General features: G+C 44.1%; 1 protein-coding gene and 5 non-coding genes across 6 annotated transcripts; all 6 read right to left on the bottom strand.

Annotated features, from left to right (window-relative positions):
* Window positions 1–1,087: 1,087 nt before the first annotated feature.
* On the bottom strand, window positions 1,088–2,867 carry LOC137287889 (uncharacterized). Its single transcript, XM_067820268.1, has 2 exons — window positions 2,612–2,867; window positions 1,088–2,006 (listed from the first exon to the last, which is right to left on the bottom strand). The coding sequence occupies exons 1-2, from the start codon at window positions 2,728–2,730 to the stop codon at window positions 1,088–1,090; spliced, it is 1,038 nt and encodes a 345-aa protein (XP_067676369.1). The 5' UTR covers window positions 2,731–2,867.
* A 3,123-nt stretch (window positions 2,868–5,990) lies between these two features.
* On the bottom strand, window positions 5,991–6,109 carry LOC137288300 (5S ribosomal RNA). Its single transcript, XR_010957079.1, has one exon. It is a non-coding gene; the product is annotated as a 5S ribosomal RNA (ribosomal RNA).
* Window positions 6,110–11,741: 5,632 nt separating this feature from the next.
* On the bottom strand, window positions 11,742–11,860 carry LOC137288325 (5S ribosomal RNA). Its single transcript, XR_010957103.1, has one exon. It is a non-coding gene; the product is annotated as a 5S ribosomal RNA (ribosomal RNA).
* A 3,136-nt stretch (window positions 11,861–14,996) lies between these two features.
* Window positions 14,997–15,115, bottom strand: LOC137288287 (5S ribosomal RNA). The gene has a single exon (XR_010957067.1). It is a non-coding gene; the product is annotated as a 5S ribosomal RNA (ribosomal RNA).
* A 3,136-nt stretch (window positions 15,116–18,251) lies between these two features.
* On the bottom strand, window positions 18,252–18,370 carry LOC137288286 (5S ribosomal RNA). The gene has a single exon (XR_010957066.1). It is a non-coding gene; the product is annotated as a 5S ribosomal RNA (ribosomal RNA).
* Window positions 18,371–21,506: 3,136 nt separating this feature from the next.
* LOC137288385 (5S ribosomal RNA) lies at window positions 21,507–21,625 on the bottom strand. Its single transcript, XR_010957159.1, has one exon. It is a non-coding gene; the product is annotated as a 5S ribosomal RNA (ribosomal RNA).
* Window positions 21,626–22,051: the final 426 nt, after the last annotated feature.

Genomic DNA, 22,051 nt, shown 5'->3' with positions numbered 1-22,051 from the left:
TTGTTATTTTGGGGATGGTTTGTTATTCACCGACATATACTGACTGACCTGTTTCCTTTGAATTGATATTCAGTAACCCATGCGTCTTGTGAGAGACGGGATCAGGTGGTCAGACTCGCCAACATTTGCTTAGATCGATGCTCATGCTGTTGATCACTTGATTATTTGGTAGAATCTCCATTATTTACAGACCGTCGTTATAGAGCTGAAATATTGCTCAATGCGGTATAAAACTAAACTCACTCGTTTGTTATTACTTCAAAGTGTAAAAAACGCATGTCATATTGTTTCAGATACGTCAATGGTAAATATAAAGATATTCTGAATAGTACCTGCGCTATCTCCAGAATGTCTGCAGATATGAGATAGATTATTTCATTTTATTGCTATGAAAGAAAATGACAGATCGATCGCTGCAGCATGCCGTTGATCTAAGCATCCCTGTAAACAATGCAGTCGGCCGTAGGCCATCCCTTCTTCCACACAATAGTGTTCGCAGAGATCGATGAAGCAGGTTTCACGTGTGAGGGTCAGGCGGTGTAGGCAGGTAGATCAAGGCAAGGGCAGGTGTTTGACTTCCTGCCTAGTGTTATCGATTGCCGTCTCACGAGTTAAGGCCCAAAGATAATCAATAAAGTCACCAAGGAAACAAAATACAGTATTGACAGTGATTTCTTGCATGGAAGTAAACAGATAAACGTACATAGTTTCATGGCTCCGTCGCTATGTCCCAGCGTATGCCCTTTCGCCTGTGTGTTCAGATGTATAGCTGTATAACCCATTGAGCACTTGAATTGTAATATATTTGGCATAGCCCTGACGTACATCATATACATAAAGCATATCGCAACATTCTCTGACACATCGGCGGCCTGGTATGTGCATGTACAATAACTTGCAAGCACTATTTTAAGGCCTGTTAAAATTTATTCACTCACAGTGGGTAACGTCAACAATCACCTGTACATGACAGACATATATGCTGCAGAAGACATTACGCAAATATAAGTAGATAGCTGCTTATCTACCTGTCTAGTTACCTAAGTAGGTAGGTGACAAGGTAAGTAACAAAACATCAACAAACTATTTAAGACTTGTTTATTTCAAACTGGAATATTTTGTGATTAAAAACTGACCCACTGTCATCTTCGGCATCCTCGAAGACGGGAAATTTCGCCGACACTGGCCGACTGTTGACTACTCGGCTCCCATAACGCCTGGAAGGCTTCTCTGTTTTGTAATATGGAGGCTTAACATCAAGCTTACCTTCGAACAGTTTCAGCAATCCGTGAACATACAGGATGAGATCATCTTCTTCAGGACACCTGTTACTCCTAATCGATTCATTAAAGTAAGCATTGTTTGAAGTAAAAACACATTTATGTATATCTAACGAACGAATTGGCATGTTTGAGTAATGGATTTTGATGTAGTTCAGCAAAATGCCAATAGTTTTCTCTATCATAGTGTTCCCCGAGAGAGATGTATATTCTTTAATATATTTATCCTTGACACCTAACTCTTTCGAAAGATCTTCTAGACATATTTTGGCTCTGTATGAGCGCCTATGTCTCTGTCGTTCATTCGGGATCATGACCACGTTGTGTATGTGTTGTGGGGCAGACACTTGGTATATCGGGCCGGGCGTCGGTTGTACGTGGATATGACTGCTACCTCTGTGGTCTGTCAGGCCCAGGAGGGTGGTGGGCGCCCGGGGACTCGTGAGTCGTGTGGAAACAAAGTAGTCCAAGGGACTCGGTATCATATAGCTAGTCTGTCGCCTGCGATTCTTCTGTGGTCCTACCTCAGACAGGGATGATCGTGGTTCGGGGTAGAATATTGGCTCATCCACCGTTGTTGGGTGACTTTGAGGCGGAGGGACTTCCCCGACCTTTCTCCCAAACAGTGGCCGTGACCCCGGTCTGTTTGAGGATAGTGTGGAGGTACTGGAAGCTGAATCGGAGAACATCATGGACTTGATCAGAGTTATCCTTAATGTGCAGTCCCTGAAGAAAGACACATCATGGATTTGAACATCAATAAAAAATACAAATAAAGAAATGCCTTGGGGTTCAGTTCTATGCAAGAAACTGGGGGCAGGGGAAGCTACATGTTTACTACTCAGCTGATTTTTTATTTAGTGAACACAATAGTCTACATTCTTTTAACGCTCACTTTATCAAATGGTTTAATTTTCATTGAACCTTCGACAAGTGTCCGGGCTCGTGTGTGTGTTACTACCTAAATACCTATCTAGTTACCTAGCTACCTACCTACTTACCTACCTATTTAATCACCCACCTGTCTAGCTATACTACAGAGCGCTGGGGGGTTGGGGGTGGGTTAACCTGGAGAAAGTGATGGCAAAATGTACAAGAAGTAAGTCCAATACATACAAGTCCCTACTAAGATACCAACTGACTGGCGTACACAGATGTACGTATACCGTAAACTCAGACTGTTTTAAACAGAGCGTACACACCAATGGCAGCATTGTACAATAATAGATCTACACCGCAATGGGCTCTGTGTTGTGCTAGTCAAGTATAGCATGATCGTAGTCAGAACATTATAACCCATTATGCCAATGCCATTGAAAGAAATCACGTACCTGCCTCGCGGAACATATACTCCACGGTGAAGGCGTGATACACCCCGGGAATGAAATTTGTGGGTAGAAACTGGCACAGCTAGGCCGGGCTGACCACGTGACGAGTCAATACATAACATATGCTCCTTGTAGCTGTCTCGCTAGTTAATTTGGCGAGTGGCGACGTTTTCAGAAACAGGACATGTTTAAGCTTCGTCAGAGGTCGGAATATGATGGTATTTATATACAGACCAGGATTCCAGGGAACCTTTGATCGTTTCGAGTCAGTGAGCCAGCTGTTGCCAATAACAACGAGTAAACAATCTCAGTGGCAAGGTCAGCATGGATGTCAAAAACAACACTCCTTCCATGATTAACACGTTCAAAAGAGTGAAAAAACAAATGCTCGCAAACACATGAGATGTTCTTTGAGAAACCACATAATGAAAATAGTTCGACTTCTTATAACCTTTGACAGTCCAAAACTGCAAAATTCTTGTAATTCGATATTGACCAATACCATATTAACTATCTTCCAAAATGCTGTACTTCGGAATGTGTTGTATTATCCGCCGACACCTGATACAAACAACATTGTGATGTGACATAAGCAGCCTTTAACAGTTAAGGCAAAAATAGTTAATCTGTGACGATCGACTGCTGGTATCGTTCTGTACAGCGTCTTGTATAATAGATGTCCATCTTACTCTACATACTGGGGTTCGCGCCCCGTTTGTGTGCCGAGATTCGCGTCTTAGAGCACCGTTTCATTGAAAGAAACATCCTAGCTACTTACTTATGAGGCAAAAAGCAAATTTCAACAGTAAATGTAGTGCCCCAGATCATGTGTTCAGTAACAGTGTCGAATGTTTTCTCTCGCAAAATGGCGAACTTGTCAGATAAACGTGCTTCATTGCCTTTGTTTGGGTGCTTGTTTTAGCGTCTGAGAGGCAGTAATGAGTTATGTTGGGGTTTACCTTCATAGTTAGATATCTTGAGAAACGACATACAACATTTGAAATGATTGAATTTGAGTCTAAAGCCTCGAAATGTACTTTTGAAACGAACGATGTCTACATTTTTGCCTCGATGGCTTCACTGAAAATAGCCCGTGTGGCTTCACCATTCACCTGTGAGTGTTGTTATTGTAACAGACATGTAGCCAAATGATTTTTGCATCCAGTCATGAAGTTAAAATAGAAACTTTCCTCGATTAAGAAGTGATTATTCGGATACAAATGCACGAGAAAGCACACACGCTCCCGAGCTAGCAGCTAGCAGCCACAACATGCAGGGTGTCTCCTCCGACGTCCGCGCCTCTGTAGTATCACCCGGGCTGGCTGTCGGGGAGAGGCATTCGCTCTCCGTGCTCCGTTTGTAGCTGACGTGACTTTCTGCACTCAAACCTACCACTATGGCTGATGTTGCTGCTGCCCCCGCTGCTGTCAAGACTCCCAAGAAGAAAGCTGCTGCCAAGCCGAAGAAGGTTGCCGCACATCCCACCTATGTGGATATGATCAAGAAAGCTATTTCATCCTTGAAGGAGAGGGGTGGTTCTTCCCGACAGGCTATACTGAAATACATCCTGGCCAACTACAAAGTTGGTGACAACCAGGTCGCCATCAATGCTCGCGTCAAGGTTGCTTTGAAAAATGGAGTCAAGAATGGTGCACTGAAGCAATCAAAGGGAACTGGAGCTGCTGGGTCCTTCCGTCTTGGCGAGGTGAAGAAAGCCGAAAAACCCAAGAAGGCTAAGCCTGCTGCCAAGCCAAAGAAGGCTGCCAAATCTCCCAAGAAAGTCAAGAAGCCAGTTGCTGCCAAGAAGTTAAAGACAGCCGCTAAGAAGGCCGCCAAGTCACCAAAGAAGGTGAAAGCTGCAGCCAAGCCCAAGAAGGCAAAGACCCCTAAGAAGGCAGCTGCCAAACCCAAGAAGGTCAAGACCCCCAAGAAGAAGGCCACCAAGCCAAAGAAGGCCTAAGGTCTCTTTGTCTCGCCTTCGCTCCACATTTCTGTGGTCCAAAGGCCCTTTTCAGGGCCATCCAAATACCCCAAAAGAAAACTTGAAAACACTGATAACAAAACAATGCCATTTATTTCAGCAGCATAGAAATAACAAAGAATGCGTGTCAGCGATAGCAGGTATAGTGTGAATGATGGCTTAGACTGATCATAATTACAAAATGAGCCTTAACCGTAAAGGTGGGGCAAAGAAACCGTTGCCCAAGGAAGGTGTCGGTAAAACCATATACATTGAGCAAAAGCATATACAGCATTGAGCAAAGAAGGATTTGATAAGTATGTTCCTACATTGATATGATAGTGGGCGTTCCAAACCCTACCCCATCTAATGGCCGGTGTGTCTTGTTTTGTTTCACTTAGATCAAGTCCCATCAAAATACATAACCCCACATACACATTTCACTCAAGCCAGATACCCGACCCTAAAATAAACAAAGGAAAATAAACGCAAAGACTACAAAAGTTTAACATAAACAAAGCAAGATGTGAAGCAAAGAATGCAAATTGTATATGTATCATGTAAAGTGTTGATGATATCAGATATCGTCAATACAGATTTCCTTTTATGTGTGTACATGTAGCTCCACAAGCACGTTGACATCCACCGGGTGTTTTACCGACACACACCTCGCCCATGCAGGACTAGGGCGACAAGAGTTGTGCACCCTTGGTCGTGTGAGGCGTGTGCGTTTGACATTCGCCCCAATGCCTGCAACACTGCTGTTATGTGTCAAAGTAAAGGTACGGAAATACTGTCTAATACATGTAAAGTACGTCTGCGTGACCTAGCTAGAACTGCAAACATAAAATAGCTGACTGATTCACCACCCAGCCGCATCGTCATGCCATGTGTGTTTAGAAAGCAGGGAATCACTGTGGGCTTGCTGTCACAGATTTGAAAGTAATTTTCCTACAGCAAACCAGTGAATCCTATAGCAGGCGTTCAATGCGATTTACCTTTTCCTTATTATCTCATCTGCATAGGCAAAGAGTTGTGCGCTGAGACCTGATACAAACAACATTGTGATGTGACATAAGCAGCCTTTAATATACGAAAGTAAGATCGTAAATGACATGTTTGATTGTCGGAGTACAGTGACACTTTCATGTGGCGAATGAAACATACATGCCTTCAGAGTAGATGATGAGTAGTCGAGTGAACTGACGGGGGAAAATGGTGAGAAGTATAACTGAAAAGTCCTCGGTATGTAAGTGTGTAAGAACAAATCGTTCACAAGCATATTCAGGCATGCAGGAGTTTGCCCATTCAAAACGAAATAGAATGTATCATGACTTTCCGATGTCAATGATACACATGCACCTTGTGGTGGAAATACAAACAAATAAAAAAAAATATACATAAAAAAGGAGAAAATGAAAATGTCTACTGCACCCGGTGTTCCCAGGCGGTCACCCATCCAAGTACTCTCCGGGCCCGACGTTGCTTAACTTCGGTGATCGGACGAGAACCGGTGTTTTCAACGTGGTATGGCCGTAGACAACGCTCACAGGCAAACTTCGGCTACATATACACACGGGGTAGTGGGGAAGGGACATTGCGATCAAACAGCATCCTCGCATTTTCAGTGGGTTTACACAATCATGTGTTTTCATGTTGGAGTGTTATCTTTACAGTATCTGGCAAGTATTTGGTACTTGTGATACATATGAACGCTGTTTCTGTGCGCATCTGCTGCGAGAAAGGACACACTACTTCGCCCGCCCCCTCGCCCCAAACATCCAGTTTTCGCCCGCCCAATAGAGATCGTGCATGCAGCCTATGTTGTTTTTCGAATAAAATTAATATGAAAACGATGACGGCCCATACTGTCGTGATGTCAAGAAAGTCGGGTTAATCGTGGCAGGCAAAAATAGTTAATCTGTGACGATCGACTGCTGGTATCGTTCTGTACAGCGTCTTGTATAATAGATGTCCATCTTACTCTACATACTGGGGTTCGCGCCCCGTTTGTGTGCCGAGATTCGCGTCTTGGAACACCGTTTCATTGAAAGAAACATCCTAGCTACTTACTTATGAGGCAAAAAGCAAATTTCAACAGTAAATGTAGTGCCCCAGATCATGTGTTCAGTAACAGTGTCGAATGTTTTCTCTCGCAAAATGGCGAACTTGTCAGATAAACGTGCTTCATTGCCTTTGTTTGGGTGCTTGTTTTAGCGTCTGAGAGGCAGTAATGAGTTATGTTGGGGTTTACCTTCATAGTTAGATATCTTGAGAAACGACATACAACATTTGAAATGATTGAATTTGAGTCTAAAGCCTCGAAATGTACTTTTGAAACGAACGATGTCTACATTTTTGCCTCGATGGCTTCACTGAAAATAGCCCGTGTGGCTTCACCATTCACCTGTGAGTGTTGTTATTGTAACAGACATGTAGCCAAATGATTTTTGCATCCAGTCATGAAGTTAAAATAGAAACTTTCCTCGATTAAGAAGTGATTATTCGGATACAAATGCACGAGAAAGCACACACGCTCCCGAGCTAGCAGCTAGCAGCCACAACATGCAGGGTGTCTCCTCCGACGTCCGCGCCTCTGTAGTATCACCCGGGCTGGCTGTCGGGGAGAGGCATTTGTACCTCGTATGCTTCGCATAAGGTTTAGATCCTGATTGCATTTTGTGACGATGTATTTGATATGTTCCGTATATGTTAGGTGTTGATCTAGTATTAGGCCTAGGAATTTTGTTTGCGTGCTGTAGGTTATTTGGCTGTTGTTTAATATTAGGGGTGGTGAATAGTTTTGCATGTAGGGTGTTTTGAAGAGCAAAGCTACTGTTTTGTCTGTGTTAATTTTGAACCCCCACGTATTTGCCCATTTGTTGATATCATTTAGTGCTTGTTGGATGTGTTCCTGGGCTGTGCTTAGTGTCTTGTGTGAAGTCCAGAGGGATGCGTTGTCTGCGAATTTGGCTGTTTTGATTGTTGATCGGATGTCTGTGAATATGTCGTCGATCATGAGATTAAAGAGTGTTGGAGAGAGGACACTACCTTGAGGTGTGCCGTTTTGGATGTGATGTGGGTCTGAGAGTGCATTGTTTACTTGCACAGTTATTGTACGCTTGTTGAGAAAGCTGTGTATAAAGTTTAGCATACGCCCGTTTATATTTTTGTGTTTCAGTTTTGTTATGAGCCTGCCATTCCAAATCTTGTCAAAATTTTTACAGAAGTCGATGAATATGGCCAAAAGATAGTGCTTGCTTGCCTGGGCTACTCTGATGTCGTGCTCTATTCGAATGATGTGGTCTAGAGTTGTTCTGTTTGGCGTGAACCCGCAGACCAACTCACGCTACTCACTGTCTATAAAACACTGATACGACCCAAACTGGAATATGCCGCACCTGCATACGACGCACTGACACAAAAAGACTCCAAAAAACTAGATTCTGTGCAATACAAGGCACTAACAATCGCATTCGGCACTGTATCAGGCACTGCACTTACATCTCTCCTAAAGTTATCTGGAGAAATAGCCCTACCACTCAAACGCCAACAAGCTGTACTCAACTACTGGGCCACTGCACATACAAACCCATTACTTGGCAACCTGATAACCACAACTGAAAACCTACCACCACGACAAAAGGTCAAGTTGATTAAGAAAAAACGACGACTCCCATACACCATTCGACTAAACAACCTTCTGAAAGCCTACAAGCTTAGAAACATAAAACTCACTCCAGTCATACATGACTACACTTATCACCTCCCACCTCCCCATACGGACACTGCCCTAACAAGCATCACAAAACTATCAACAAACAGACGTCAGCAAAAACTACAGGTAATGGATTACATACATGAACATTGGCCAGACTGGACACACATCTACACAGACGGGTCACAGAACCAGGATAACCACACAGTAGCCTTCGCAATACACACAACACAACCAGGTACATCTACAACATCAGCACGCATCCCAAACAATCTATCCATATATACCGCAGAAAAAACGGCAATATATCTAGCCTTCAAAATGGCAGAAAAAACTAATCACAACAAATTCCTAATCATCACGGACTCGCTCAGTGCAATACAATCTATTAGAAACAGAAATTTCACAAACAGGCCTAATCTGCTACATCGAATACTGCACTCAACCAACACAATGACAAACCAAAATAAACAAATCAGTATAGTGTGGGTACCCTCACACATTGGGATCACTGGCAATGAAATCGCAGCCAAAGCAGCCAAAGAAGCAACAAACAACTCACGCATCAACTACCCACTAACTTACAGCAAACAAGAATACAAATCTATTGTTAAAAAATTAATAACAAGGGAAAATTTCAAGCAACTACATACTTCCCCAGTCACGTGGACGTACAAAACAATCCAAAAACAAATCACATCAGCTAGCCTCTATAGCCACTCACGGCAGATACAGTCTACACTAAATAGGCTATATGTTGGCATCACAAAATTAAACCATCGCCATTCCAATGGGCTTTGCACCTCATGTCAAGTCCCACAAACCATACAACACTTATTCTACACATGTACACTCTACTCACCATACAGAATTCAGTACATCAACACACTGGACACAAAATACACGAAAAGCATCCACAGTCTCCTATCCCCCCACAACCCCCTACAAGTACAAAACGCAATCATAAATTACATCACTAAAACAAACCTTATGAAACTACTCTAACAAACCCACCAGAAATAGCCACCGAAGCATAATACCCAAACCAAAGCCAAAAGGCAAGCTCCTAATCAGTGTAATAGTATAAAAAGCACACGTCAAGAAAGCTAAAGTCACTAAAAAGTTAGAAAAAAGCAAACCAGCCTCAGGGCAGCAGCAACAACAACCAAATAGCCCCATCCTAAAACAAACCCATCCCACTTCTTACCCCCCCCCCCCCCCCCTCCCCACCCCACCCTCCGTTTTATCATTTTTTTGGGTCGTTTCCTTTAACTTCGCCTATATCACTATCGCTCTTCCTTTTTTCTTTCCATACTCCAAATAACCACTAGCATGGAGCGACCCCGACCCCGAAATTAGCTCTGCTAGAAGGGGTCGTAAAAACGAAGGAACCGACCGACCGGGAGAGGCATTCGCTCTCCGTGCTCCGTTTGTAGCTGACGTGACTTTCTGCACTCAAACCTACCACTATGGCTGATGTTGCTGCTGCCCCCGCTGCTGTCAAGACTCCCAAGAAGAAAGCTGCTGCCAAGCCGAAGAAGGTTGCCGCACATCCCACCTATGTGGATATGATCAAGAAAGCTATTTCATCCTTGAAGGAGAGGGGTGGTTCTTCCCGACAGGCTATACTGAAATACATCCTGGCCAACTACAAAGTTGGTGACAACCAGGTCGCCATCAATGCTCGCGTCAAGGTTGCTTTGAAAAATGGAGTCAAGAATGGTGCACTGAAGCAATCAAAGGGAACTGGAGCTGCTGGGTCCTTCCGTCTTGGCGAGGTGAAGAAAGCCGAAAAACCCAAGAAGGCTAAGCCTGCTGCCAAGCCAAAGAAGGCTGCCAAATCTCCCAAGAAAGTCAAGAAGCCAGTTGCTGCCAAGAAGCCAAAGACAGCCGCTAAGAAGGCCGCCAAGTCACCAAAGAAGGTGAAAGCTGCAGCCAAGCCCAAGAAGGCAAAGACCCCTAAGAAGGCAGCTGCCAAACCCAAGAAGGTCAAGACCCCCAAGAAGAAGGCCACCAAGCCAAAGAAGGCCTAAGGTCTCTTTGTCTCGCCTTCGCTCCACATTTCTGTGGTCCAAAGGCCCTTTTCAGGGCCATCCAAATACCCCAAAAGAAAACTTGAAAACACTGATAACAAAACAATGCCATTTATTTCAGCAGCATAGAAATAACAAAGAATGCGTGTCAGCGATAGCAGGTATAGTGTGAATGATGGCTTAGACTGATCATAATTACAAAATGAGCCTTAACCGTAAAGGTGAGGCAAAGAAACCGTTGCCCAAGGTAGGTGTCGGTAAAACCATATACATTGAGCAAAAGCATATACAGCATTGAGCAAAGAAGGATTTGATAAGTATGTTCCTACATTGATATGATAGTGGGCGTTCCAAACCCTACCCCATCTAATGGCCGGTGTGTCTTGTTTTGTTTCACTTAGATCAAGCCCCATCAAAATACATAACCCCACATACACATTACACTCAAGCCAGATACCCGACCCTAAAATAAACAAAGGAAAATAAACGCAAAGACTACAAAAGTTTAACATAAACAAAGCAAGATGTGAAGCAAAGAATGCAAATTGTATATGTATCATGTAAAGTGTTGATGATATCAGATATCGTCAATACAGATTTCCTTTTATGTGTGTACATGTAGCTCCACAAGCACGTTGACATCCACCGGGTGTTTTACCGACACACACCTCGCCCATGCAGGACTAGGGCGACAAGAGTTGTGCACCCTTGGTCGTGTGAGGCGTGTGCGTTTGACATTCGCCCCAATGCCTGCAACACTGCTGTTATGTGTCAAAGTAAAGGTACGGAAATACTGTCTAATACATGTAAAGTACGTCTGCGTGACCTAGCTAGAACTGCAAACATAAAATAGCTGACTGATTCACCACCCAGCCGCATCGTCATGCCATGTGTGTTTAGAAAGCAGGGAATCACTGTGGGCTTGCTGTCACAGATTTGAAAGTAATTTTCCTACAGCAAACCAGTGAATCCTATAGCAGGCGTTCAATGCGATTTACCTTTTCCTTATTATCTCATCTGCATAGGCAAAGAGTTGTGCGCTGAGACCTGATACAAACAACATTGTGATGTGACATAAGCAGCCTTTAATATACGAAAGTAAGATCGTAAATGACATGTTTGATTGTCGGAGTACAGTGACACTTTCATGTGGCGAATGAAACATACATGCCTTCAGAGTAGATGATGAGTAGTCGAGTGAACTGACGGGGGAAAATGGTGAGAAGTATAACTGAAAAGTCCTCGGTATGTAAGTGTGTAAGAACAAATCGTTCACAAGCATATTCAGGCATGCAGGAGTTTGCCCATTCAAAACGAAATAGAATGTATCATGACTTTCCGATGTCAATGATACACATGCACCTTGTGGTGGAAATACAAACAAATAAAAAAAAATATACATAAAAAAGGAGAAAATGAAAATGTCTACTGCACCCGGTGTTCCCAGGCGGTCACCCATCCAAGTACTATCCGGGCCCGACGTTGCGTAACTTCGGTGATCGGACGAGAACCGGTGTTTTCAACGTGGTATGGCCGTAGACAACGCTCACAGGCAAACTTCGGCTACATATACACACGGGGTAGTGGGGAAGGGACATTGCGATCAAACAGCATCCTCGCATTTTCAGTGGGTTTACACAATCATGTGTTTTCATGTTGGAGTGTTATCTTTACAGTATCTGGCAAGTATTTGGTACTTGTGATACATATGAACGCTGTTTCTGTGCGCATCTGCTGCGAGAAAGGACACACTACTTCGCCCGCCCCCTCGCCCCAAACATCCAGTTTTCGCCCGCCCAATAGAGATCGTGCATGCAGCCTATGTTGTTTTTCGAATAAAATTAATATGAAAACGATGACGGCCCATACTGTCGTGATGTCAAGAAAGTCGGGTTAATCGTGGCAGGCAAAAATAGTTAATCTGTGACGATCGACTGCTGGTATCGTTCTGTACAGCGTCTTGTATAATAGATGTCCATCTTACTCTACATACTGGGGTTCGCGCCCCGTTTGTGTGCCGAGATTCGCGTCTTGGAACACCGTTTCATTGAAAGAAACATCCTAGCTACTTACTTATGAGGCAAAAAGCAAATTTCAACAGTAAATGTAGTGCCCCAGATCATGTGTTCAGTAACAGTGTCGAATGTTTTCTCTCGCAAAATGGCGAACTTGTCAGATAAACGTGCTTCATTGCCTTTGTTTGGGTGCTTGTTTTAGCGTCTGAGAGGCAGTAATGAGTTATGTTGGGGTTTACCTTCATAGTTAGATATCTTGAGAAACGACATACAACATTTGAAATGATTGAATTTGAGTCTAAAGCCTCGAAATGTACTTTTGAAACGAACGATGTCTACATTTTTGCCTCGATGGCTTCACTGAAAATAGCCCGTGTGGCTTCACCATTCACCTGTGAGTGTTGTTATTGTAACAGACATGTAGCCAAATGATTTTTGCATCCAGTCATGAAGTTAAAATAGAAACTTTCCTCGATTAAGAAGTGATTATTCGGATACAAATGCACGAGAAAGCACACACGCTCCCGAGCTAGCAGCTAGCAGCCACAACATGCAGGGTGTCTCCTCCGACGTCCGCGCCTCTGTAGTATCACCCGGGCTGGCTGTCGGGGAGAGGCATTCGCTCTCCGTGCTCCGTTTGTAGCTGACGTGACTTTCTGCACTCAAACCTACCACTATGGCTGATGTTGCTGCTGCCCCCGCTGCTGTCAAGACTCCCAAGAAGAAAGCTGCTGCCAAGCCGAAGAAGGTTGCCGCACATCCCACCTATGTGGATATGATCAAGAAAGCTATTTCATCCTTGAAGGAGAGGGGTGGTTCTTCCCGACAGGCTATACTGAAATACATCCTGGCCAACTACAAAGTTGGTGACAACCAGGTCGCCATCAATGCTCGCGTCAAGGTTGCTTTGAAAAATGGAGTCAAGAATGGTGCACTGAAGCAATCAAAGGGAACTGGAGCTGCTGGGTCCTTCCGTCTTGGCGAGGTGAAGAAAGCCGAAAAACCCAAGAAGGCTAAGCCTGCTGCCAAGCCAAAGAAGGCTGCCAAATCTCCCAAGAAAGTCAAGAAGCCAGTTGCTGCCAAGAAGCCAAAGACAGCCGCTAAGAAGGCCGCCAAGTCACCAAAGAAGGTGAAAGCTGCAGCCAAGCCCAAGAAGGCAAAGACCCCTAAGAAGGCAGCTGCCAAACCCAAGAAGGTCAAGACCCCCAAGAAGAAGGCCACCAAGCCAAAGAAGGCCTAAGGTCTCTTTGTCTCGCCTTCGCTCCACATTTCTGTGGTCCAAAGGCCCTTTTCAGGGCCATCCAAATACCCCAAAAGAAAACTTGAAAACACTGATAACAAAACAATGCCATTTATTTCAGCAGCATAGAAATAACAAAGAATGCGTGTCAGCGATAGCAGGTATAGTGTGAATGATGGCTTAGACTGATCATAATTACAAAATGAGCCTTAACCGTAAAGGTGAGGCAAAGAAACCGTTGCCCAAGGTAGGTGTCGGTAAAACCATATACATTGAGCAAAAGCATATACAGCATTGAGCAAAGAAGGATTTGATAAGTATGTTCCTACATTGATATGATAGTGGGCGTTCCAAACCCTACCCCATCTAATGGCCGGTGTGTCTTGTTTTGTTTCACTTAGATCCAGCCCCATCAAAATACATAACCCCACATACACATTACACTCAAGCCAGATACCCGACCCTAAAATAAACAAAGGAAAATAAACGCAAAGACTACAAAAGTTTAACATAAACAAAGCAAGATGTGAAGCAAAGAATGCAAATTGTATATGTATCATGTAAAGTGTTGATGATATCAGATATCGTCAATACAGATTTCCTTTTATGTGTGTACATGTAGCTCCACAAGCACGTTGACATCCACCGGGTGTTTTACCGACACACACCTCGCCCATGCAGGAGTAGGGCGACAAGAGTTGTGCACCCTTGGTCGTGTGAGGCGTGTGCGTTTGACATTCGCCCCAATGCCTGCAACACTGCTGTTATGTGTCAAAGTAAAGGTACGGAAATACTGTCTAATACATGTAAAGTACGTCTGCGTGACCTAGCTAGAACTGCAAACATAAAATAGCTGACTGATTCACCACCCAGCCGCATCGTCATGCCATGTGTGTTTAGAAAGCAGGGAATCACTGTGGGCTTGCTGTCACAGATTTGAAAGTAATTTTCCTACAGCAAACCAGTGAATCCTATAGCAGGCGTTCAATGCGATTTACCTTTTCCTTATTATCTCATCTGCATAGGCAAAGAGTTGTGCGCTGAGACCTGATACAAACAACATTGTGATGTGACATAAGCAGCCTTTAATATACGAAAGTAAGATCGTAAATGACATGTTTGATTGTCGGAGTACAGTGACACTTTCATGTGGCGAATGAAACATACATGCCTTCAGAGTAGATGATGAGTAGTCGAGTGAACTGACGGGGGAAAATGGTGAGAAGTATAACTGAAAAGTCCTCGGTATGTAAGTGTGTAAGAACAAATCGTTCACAAGCATATTCAGGCATGCAGGAGTTTGCCCATTCAAAACGAAATAGAATGTATCATGACTTTCCGATGTCAATGATACACATGCACCTTGTGGTGGAAATACAAACAAATAAAAAAAAATATACATAAAAAAGGAGAAAATGAAAATGTCTACTGCACCCGGTGTTCCCAGGCGGTCACCCATCCAAGTACTATCCGGGCCCGACGTTGCTTAACTTCGGTGATCGGACGAGAACCGGTGTTTTCAACGTGGTATGGCCGTTGACTACGCTCACAGGCAAACTTCGGCTACATATACACACGGGGTAGTGGGGAAGGGACATTGCGATCAAACAGCATCCTCGCATTTTCAGTGGGTTTACACAATCATGTGTTTTCATGTTGGAGTGTTATCTTTACAGTATCTGGCAAGTATTTGGTACTTGTGATACATATGAACGCTGTTTCTGTGCGCATCTGCTGCGAGAAAGGACACACTACTTCGCCCGCCCCCTCGCCCCAAACATCCAGTTTTCGCCCGCCCAATAGAGATCGTGCATGCAGCCTATGTTGTTTTTCGAATAAAATTAATATGAAAACGATGACGGCCCATACTGTCGTGATGTCAAGAAAGTCGGGTTAATCGTGGCAGGCAAAAATAGTTAATCTGTGACGATCGACTGCTGGTATCGTTCTGTACAGCGTCTTGTATAATAGATGTCCATCTTACTCTACATACTGGGGTTCGCGCCCCGTTTGTGTGCCGAGATTCGCGTCTTGGAACACCGTTTCATTGAAAGAAACATCCTAGCTACTTACTTATGAGGCAAAAAGCAAATTTCAACAGTAAATGTAGTGCCCCAGATCATGTGTTCAGTAACAGTGTCGAATGTTTTCTCTCGCAAAATGGCGAACTTGTCAGATAAACGTGCTTCATTGCCTTTGTTTGGGTGCTTGTTTTAGCGTCTGAGAGGCAGTAATGAGTTATGTTGGGGTTTACCTTCATAGTTAGATATCTTGAGAAACGACATACAACATTTGAAATGATTGAATTTGAGTCTAAAGCCTCGAAATGTACTTTTGAAACGAACGATGTCTACATTTTTGCCTCGATGGCTTCACTGAAAATAGCCCGTGTGGCTTCACCATTCACCTGTGAGTGTTGTTATTGTAACAGACATGTAGCCAAATGATTTTTGCATCCAGTCATGAAGTTAAAATAGAAACTTTCCACGATGAAGAAGTGATTATTCGGATACAAATGCACGAGAAAGCACACACGCTCCCGAGCTAGCAGCTAGCAGCCACAACATGCAGGGTGTCTCCTCCGACGTCCGCGCCTCTGTAGTATCACCCGGGCTGGCTGTCGGGGAGAGGCATTCGCTCTCCGTGCTCCGTTTGTAGCTGACGTGACTTTCTGCACTCAAACCTACCACTATGGCTGATGTTGCTGCTGCCCCCGCTGCTGTCAAGACTCCCAAGAAGAAAGCTGCTGCCAAGCCGAAGAAGGTTGCCGCACATCCCACCTATGTGGATATGATCAAGAAAGCTATTTCATCCTTGAAGGAGAGGGGTGGTTCTTCCCGACAGGCTATACTGAAATACATCCTGGCCAACTACAAAGTTGGTGACAACCAGGTCGCCATCAATGCTCGCGTCAAGGTTGCTTTGAAAAATGGAGTCAAGAATGGTGCACTGAAGCAATCAAAGGGAACTGGAGCTGCTGGGTCCTTCCGTCTTGGCGAGGTGAAGAAAGCCGAAAAACCCAAGAAGGCTAAGCCTGCTGCCAAGCCAAAGAAGGCTGCCAAATCTCCCAAGAAAGTCAAGAAGCCAGTTGCTGCCAAGAAGCCAAAGACAGCCGCTAAGAAGGCCGCCAAGTCACCAAAGAAGGTGAAAGCTGCAGCCAAGCCCAAGAAGGCAAAGACCCCTAAGAAGGCAGCTGCCAAACCCAAGAAGGTCAAGACCCCCAAGAAGAAGGCCACCAAGCCAAAGAAGGCCTAAGGTCTCTTTGTCTCGCCTTCGCTCCACATTTCTGTGGTCCAAAGGCCCTTTTCAGGGCCATCCAAATACCCCAAAAGAAAACTTGAAAACACTGATAACAAAACAATGCCATTTATTTCAGCAGCATAGAAATAACAAAGAATGCGTGTCAGCGATAGCAGGTATAGTGTGAATGATGGCTTAGACTGATCATAATTACAAAATGAGCCTTAACCGTAAAGGTGAGGCAAAGAAACCGTTGCCCAAGGTAGGTGTCGGTAAAACCATATACATTGAGCAAAAGCATATACAGCATTGAGCAAAGAAGGATTTGATAAGTATGTTCCTACATTGATATGATAGTGGGCGTTCCAAACCCTACCCCATCTAATGGCCGGTGTGTCTTGTTTTGTTTCACTTAGATCCAGCCCCATCAAAATACATAACCCCACATACACATTACACTCAAGCCAGATACCCGACCCTAAAATAAACAAAGGAAAATAAACGCAAAGACTACAAAAGTTTAACATAAACAAAGCAAGATGTGAAGCAAAGAATGCAAATTGTATATGTATCATGTAAAGTGTTGATGATATCAGATATCGTCAATACAGATTTCCTTTTATGTGTGTACATGTAGCTCCACAAGCACGTTGACATCCACCGGGTGTTTTACCGACACACACCTCGCCCATGCAGGACTAGGGCGACAAGAGTTGTGCACCCTTGGTCGTGTGAGGCGTGTGCGTTTGACATTCGCCCCAATGCCTGCAACACTGCTGTTATGTGTCAAAGTAAAGGTACGGAAATACTGTCTAATACATGTAAAGTACGTCTGCGTGACCTAGCTAGAACTGCAAACATAAAATAGCTGACTGATTCACCACCCAGCCGCATCGTCATGCCATGTGTGTTTAGAAAGCAGGGAATCACTGTGGGCTTGCTGTCACAGATTTGAAAGTAATTTTCCTACAGCAAACCAGTGAATCCTATAGCAGGCGTTCAATGCGATTTACCTTTTCCTTATTATCTCATCTGCATAGGCAAAGAGTTGTGCGCTGAGACCTGATACAAACAACATTGTGATGTGACATAAGCAGCCTTTAATATACGAAAGTAAGATCGTAAATGACATGTTTGATTGTCGGAGTACAGTGACACTTTCATGTGGCGAATGAAACATACATGCCTTCAGAGTAGATGATGAGTAGTCGAGTGAACTGACGGGGGAAAATGGTGAGAAGTATAACTGAAAAGTCCTCGGTATGTAAGTGTGTAAGAACAAATCGTTCACAAGCATATTCAGGCATGCAGGAGTTTGCCCATTCAAAACGAAATAGAATGTATCATGACTTTCCGATGTCAATGATACACATGCACCTTGTGGTGGAAATACAAACAAATAAAAAAAAATATACATAAAAAAGGAGAAAATGAAAATGTCTACTGCACCCGGTGTTCCCAGGCGGTCACCCATCCAAGTACTATCCGGGCCCGACGTTGCTTAACTTCGGTGATCGGACGAGAACCGGTGTTTTCAACGTGGTATGGCCGTTGACAACGCTCACAGGCAAACTTCGGCTACATATACACACGGGGTAGTGGGGAAGGGACATTGCGATCAAACAGCATCCTCGCATTTTCAGTGGGTTTACACAATCATGTGTTTTCATGTTGGAGTGTTATCTTTACAGTATCTGGCAAGTATTTGGTACTTGTGATATATATGAACGCTGTTTCTGTGCGCATCTGCTGCGAGAAAGGACACACTACTTCGCCCGCCCCCTCGCCCCAAACATCCAGTTTTCGCCCGCCCAATAGAGATCGTGCATGCAGCCTATGTTGTTTTTCGAATAAAATTAATATGAAAACGATGACGGCCCATACTGTCGTGATGTCAAGAAAGTCGGGTTAATCGTGGCAGGCAAAAATAGTTAATCTGTGACGATCGACTGCTGGTATCGTTCTGTACAGCGTCTTGTATAATAGATGTCCATCTTACTCTACATACTGGGGTTCGCGCCCCGTTTGTGTGCCGAGATTCGCGTCTTGGAACACCGTTTCATTGAAAGAAACATCCTAGCTACTTACTTATGAGGCAAAAAGCAAATTTCAACAGTAAATGTAGTGCCCCAGATCATGTGTTCAGTAACAGTGTCGAATGTTTTCTCTCGCAAAATGGCGAACTTGTCAGATAAACGTGCTTCATTGCCTTTGTTTGGGTGCTTGTTTTAGCGTCTGAGAGGCAGTAATGAGTTATGTTGGGGTTTACCTTCATAGTTAGATATCTTGAGAAACGACATACAACATTTGAAATGATTGAATTTGAGTCTAAAGCCTCGAAATGTACTTTTGAAACGAACGATGTCTACATTTTTGCCTCGATGGCTTCACTGAAAATAGCCCGTGTGGCTTCACCATTCACCTGTGAGTGTTGTTATTGTAACAGACATGTAGCCAAATGATTTTTGCATCCAGTCATGAAGTTAAAATAGAAACTTTCCTCGATTAAGAAGTGATTATTCGGATACAAATGCACGAGAAAGCACACACGCTCCCGAGCTAGCAGCTAGCAGCCACAACATGCAGGGTGTCTCCTCCGACGTCCGCGCCTCTGTAGTATCACCCGGGCTGGCTGTCGGGGAGAGGCATTCGCTCTCCGTGCTCCGTTTGTAGCTGACGTGACTTTCTGCACTCAAACCTACCACTATGGCTGATGTTGCTGCTGCCCCCGCTGCTGTCAAGACTCCCAAGAAGAAAGCTGCTGCCAAGCCGAAGAAGGTTGCCGCACATCCCACCTATGTGGATATGATCAAGAAAGCTATTTCATCCTTGAAGGAGAGGGGTGGTTCTTCCCGACAGGCTATACTGAAATACATCCTGGCCAACTACAAAGTTGGTGACAACCAGGTCGCCATCAATGCTCGCGTCAAGGTTGCTTTGAAAAATGGAGTCAAGAATGGTGCACTGAAGCAATCAAAGGGAACTGGAGCTGCTGGGTCCTTCCGTCTTGGCGAGGTGAAGAAAGCCGAAAAACCCAAGAAGGCTAAGCCTGCTGCCAAGCCAAAGAAGGCTGCCAAATCTCCCAAGAAAGTCAAGAAGCCAGTTGCTGCCAAGAAGCCAAAGACAGCCGCTAAGAAGGCCGCCAAGTCACCAAAGAAGGTGAAAGCTGCAGCCAAGCCCAAGAAGGCAAAGACCCCTAAGAAGGCAGCTGCCAAACCCAAGAAGGTCAAGACCCCCAAGAAGAAGGCCACCAAGCCAAAGAAGGCCTAAGGTCTCTTTGTCTCGCCTTCGCTCCACATTTCTGTGGTCCAAAGGCCCTTTTCAGGGCCATCCAAATACCCCAAAAGAAAACTTGAAAACACTGATAACAAAACAATGCCATTTATTTCAGCAGCATAGAAATAACAAAGAATGCGTGTCAGCGATAGCAGGTATAGTGTGAATGATGGCTTAGACTGATCATAATTACAAAATGAGCCTTAACCGTAAAGGTGAGGCAAAGAAACCGTTGCCCAAGGTAGGTGTCGGTAAAACCATATACATTGAGCAAAAGCATATACAGCATTGAGCAAAGAAGGATTTGATAAGTATGTTCCTACATTGATATGATAGTGGGCGTTCCAAACCCTACCCCATCTAATGGCCGGTGTGTCTTGTTTTGTTTCACTTAGATCCAGCCCCATCAAAATACATAACCCCACATACACATTACACTCAAGCCAGATACCCGACCCTAAAATAAACAAAGGAAAATAAACGCAAAGACTACAAAAGTTTAACATAAACAAAGCAAGATGTGAAGCAAAGAATGCAAATTGTATATGTATCATGTAAAGTGTTGATGATATCAGATATCGTCAATACAGATTTCCTTTTATGTGTGTACATGTAGCTCCACAAGCACGTTGACATCCACCGGGTGTTTTACCGACACACACCTCGCCCATGCAGGACTAGGGCGACAAGAGTTGTGCACCCTTGGTCGTGTGAGGCGTGTGCGTTTGACATTCGTCCCAATGCCTGCAACACTGCTGTTATGTGTCAAAGTAAAGGTACGGAAATACTGTCTAATACATGTAAAGTACGTCTGCGTGACCTAGCTAGAACTGCAAACATAAAATAGCTGACTGATTCACCACCCAGCCGCATCGTCATGCCATGTGTGTTTAGAAAGCAGGGAATCACTGTGGGCTTGCTGTCACAGATTTGAAAGTAATTTTCCTACAGCAAACCAGTGAATCCTATAGCAGGCGTTCAATGCGATTTACCTTTTCCTTATTATCTCATCTGCATAGGCAAAGAGTTGTGCGCTGAGACCTGATACAAACAACATTGTGATGTGACATAAGCAGCCTTTAATATACGAAAGTAAGATCGTAAATGACATGTTTGATTGTCGGAGTACAGTGACACTTTCATGTGGCGAATGAAACATACATGCCTTCAGAGTAGATGATGAGTAGTCGAGTGAACTGACGGGGGAAAATGGTGAGAAGTATAACTGAAAAGTCCTCGGTATGTAAGTGTGTAAGAACAAATCGTTCACAAGCATATTCAGGCATGCAGGAGTTTGCCCATTCAAAACGAAATAGAATGTATCATGACTTTCCGATGTCAATGATACACATGCACCTTGTGGTGGAAATACAAACAAATAAAAAAAAATATACATAAAAAAGGAGAAAATGAAAATGTCTACTGCACCCGGTGTTCCCAGGCGGTCACCCATCCAAGTACTATCCGGGCCCGACGTTGCTTAACTTCGGTGATCGGACGAGAACCGGTGTTTTCAACGTGGTATGGCCGTAGACAACGCTAACAGGCAAACTTCGGCTACATATACACACGGGGTAGTGGGGAAGGGACATTGCGATCAAACAGCATCCTCGCATTTTCAGTGGGTTTACACAATCATGTGTTTTCATGTTGGAGTGTTATCTTTACAGTATCTGGCAAGTATTTGGTACTTGTGATACATATGAACGCTGTTTCTGTGCGCATCTGCTGCGAGAAAGGACACACTACTTCGCCCGCCCCCTCGCCCCAAACATCCAGTTTTCGCCCGCCCAATAGAGATCGTGCATGCAGCCTATGTTGTTTTTCGAATAAAATTAATATGAAAACGATGACGGCCCATACTGTCGTGATGTCAAGAAAGTCGGGTTAATCGTGGCAGGCAAAAATAGTTAATCTGTGACGATCGACTGCTGGTATCGTTCTGTACAGCGTCTTGTATA

This window comes from Haliotis asinina, chromosome 6, assembly GCF_037392515.1.
Source record: "Haliotis asinina isolate JCU_RB_2024 chromosome 6, JCU_Hal_asi_v2, whole genome shotgun sequence".
Lineage (NCBI taxonomy): Eukaryota > Metazoa > Mollusca > Gastropoda > Lepetellida > Haliotidae > Haliotis > Haliotis asinina.
Note: the sequence above shows the minus strand (reverse complement) of the source record. Positions and strands in the feature narration are given on the sequence as shown.

Excerpts from the sequence above, each read along its gene's own strand:
- LOC137287889 (XM_067820268.1), bottom strand. The coding sequence starts at position 2,730 with ATGTTATGTATTGACTCGTCACGTGGTCAGCCCGGCCTAGCTGTGCCA. Across the intron at positions 2,007-2,611 it reads GTATATGTTCCGCGAGGCAG|GGACTGCACATTAAGGATAA; the intron begins GTACGTGATTTC and ends GTCTTTCTTCAG.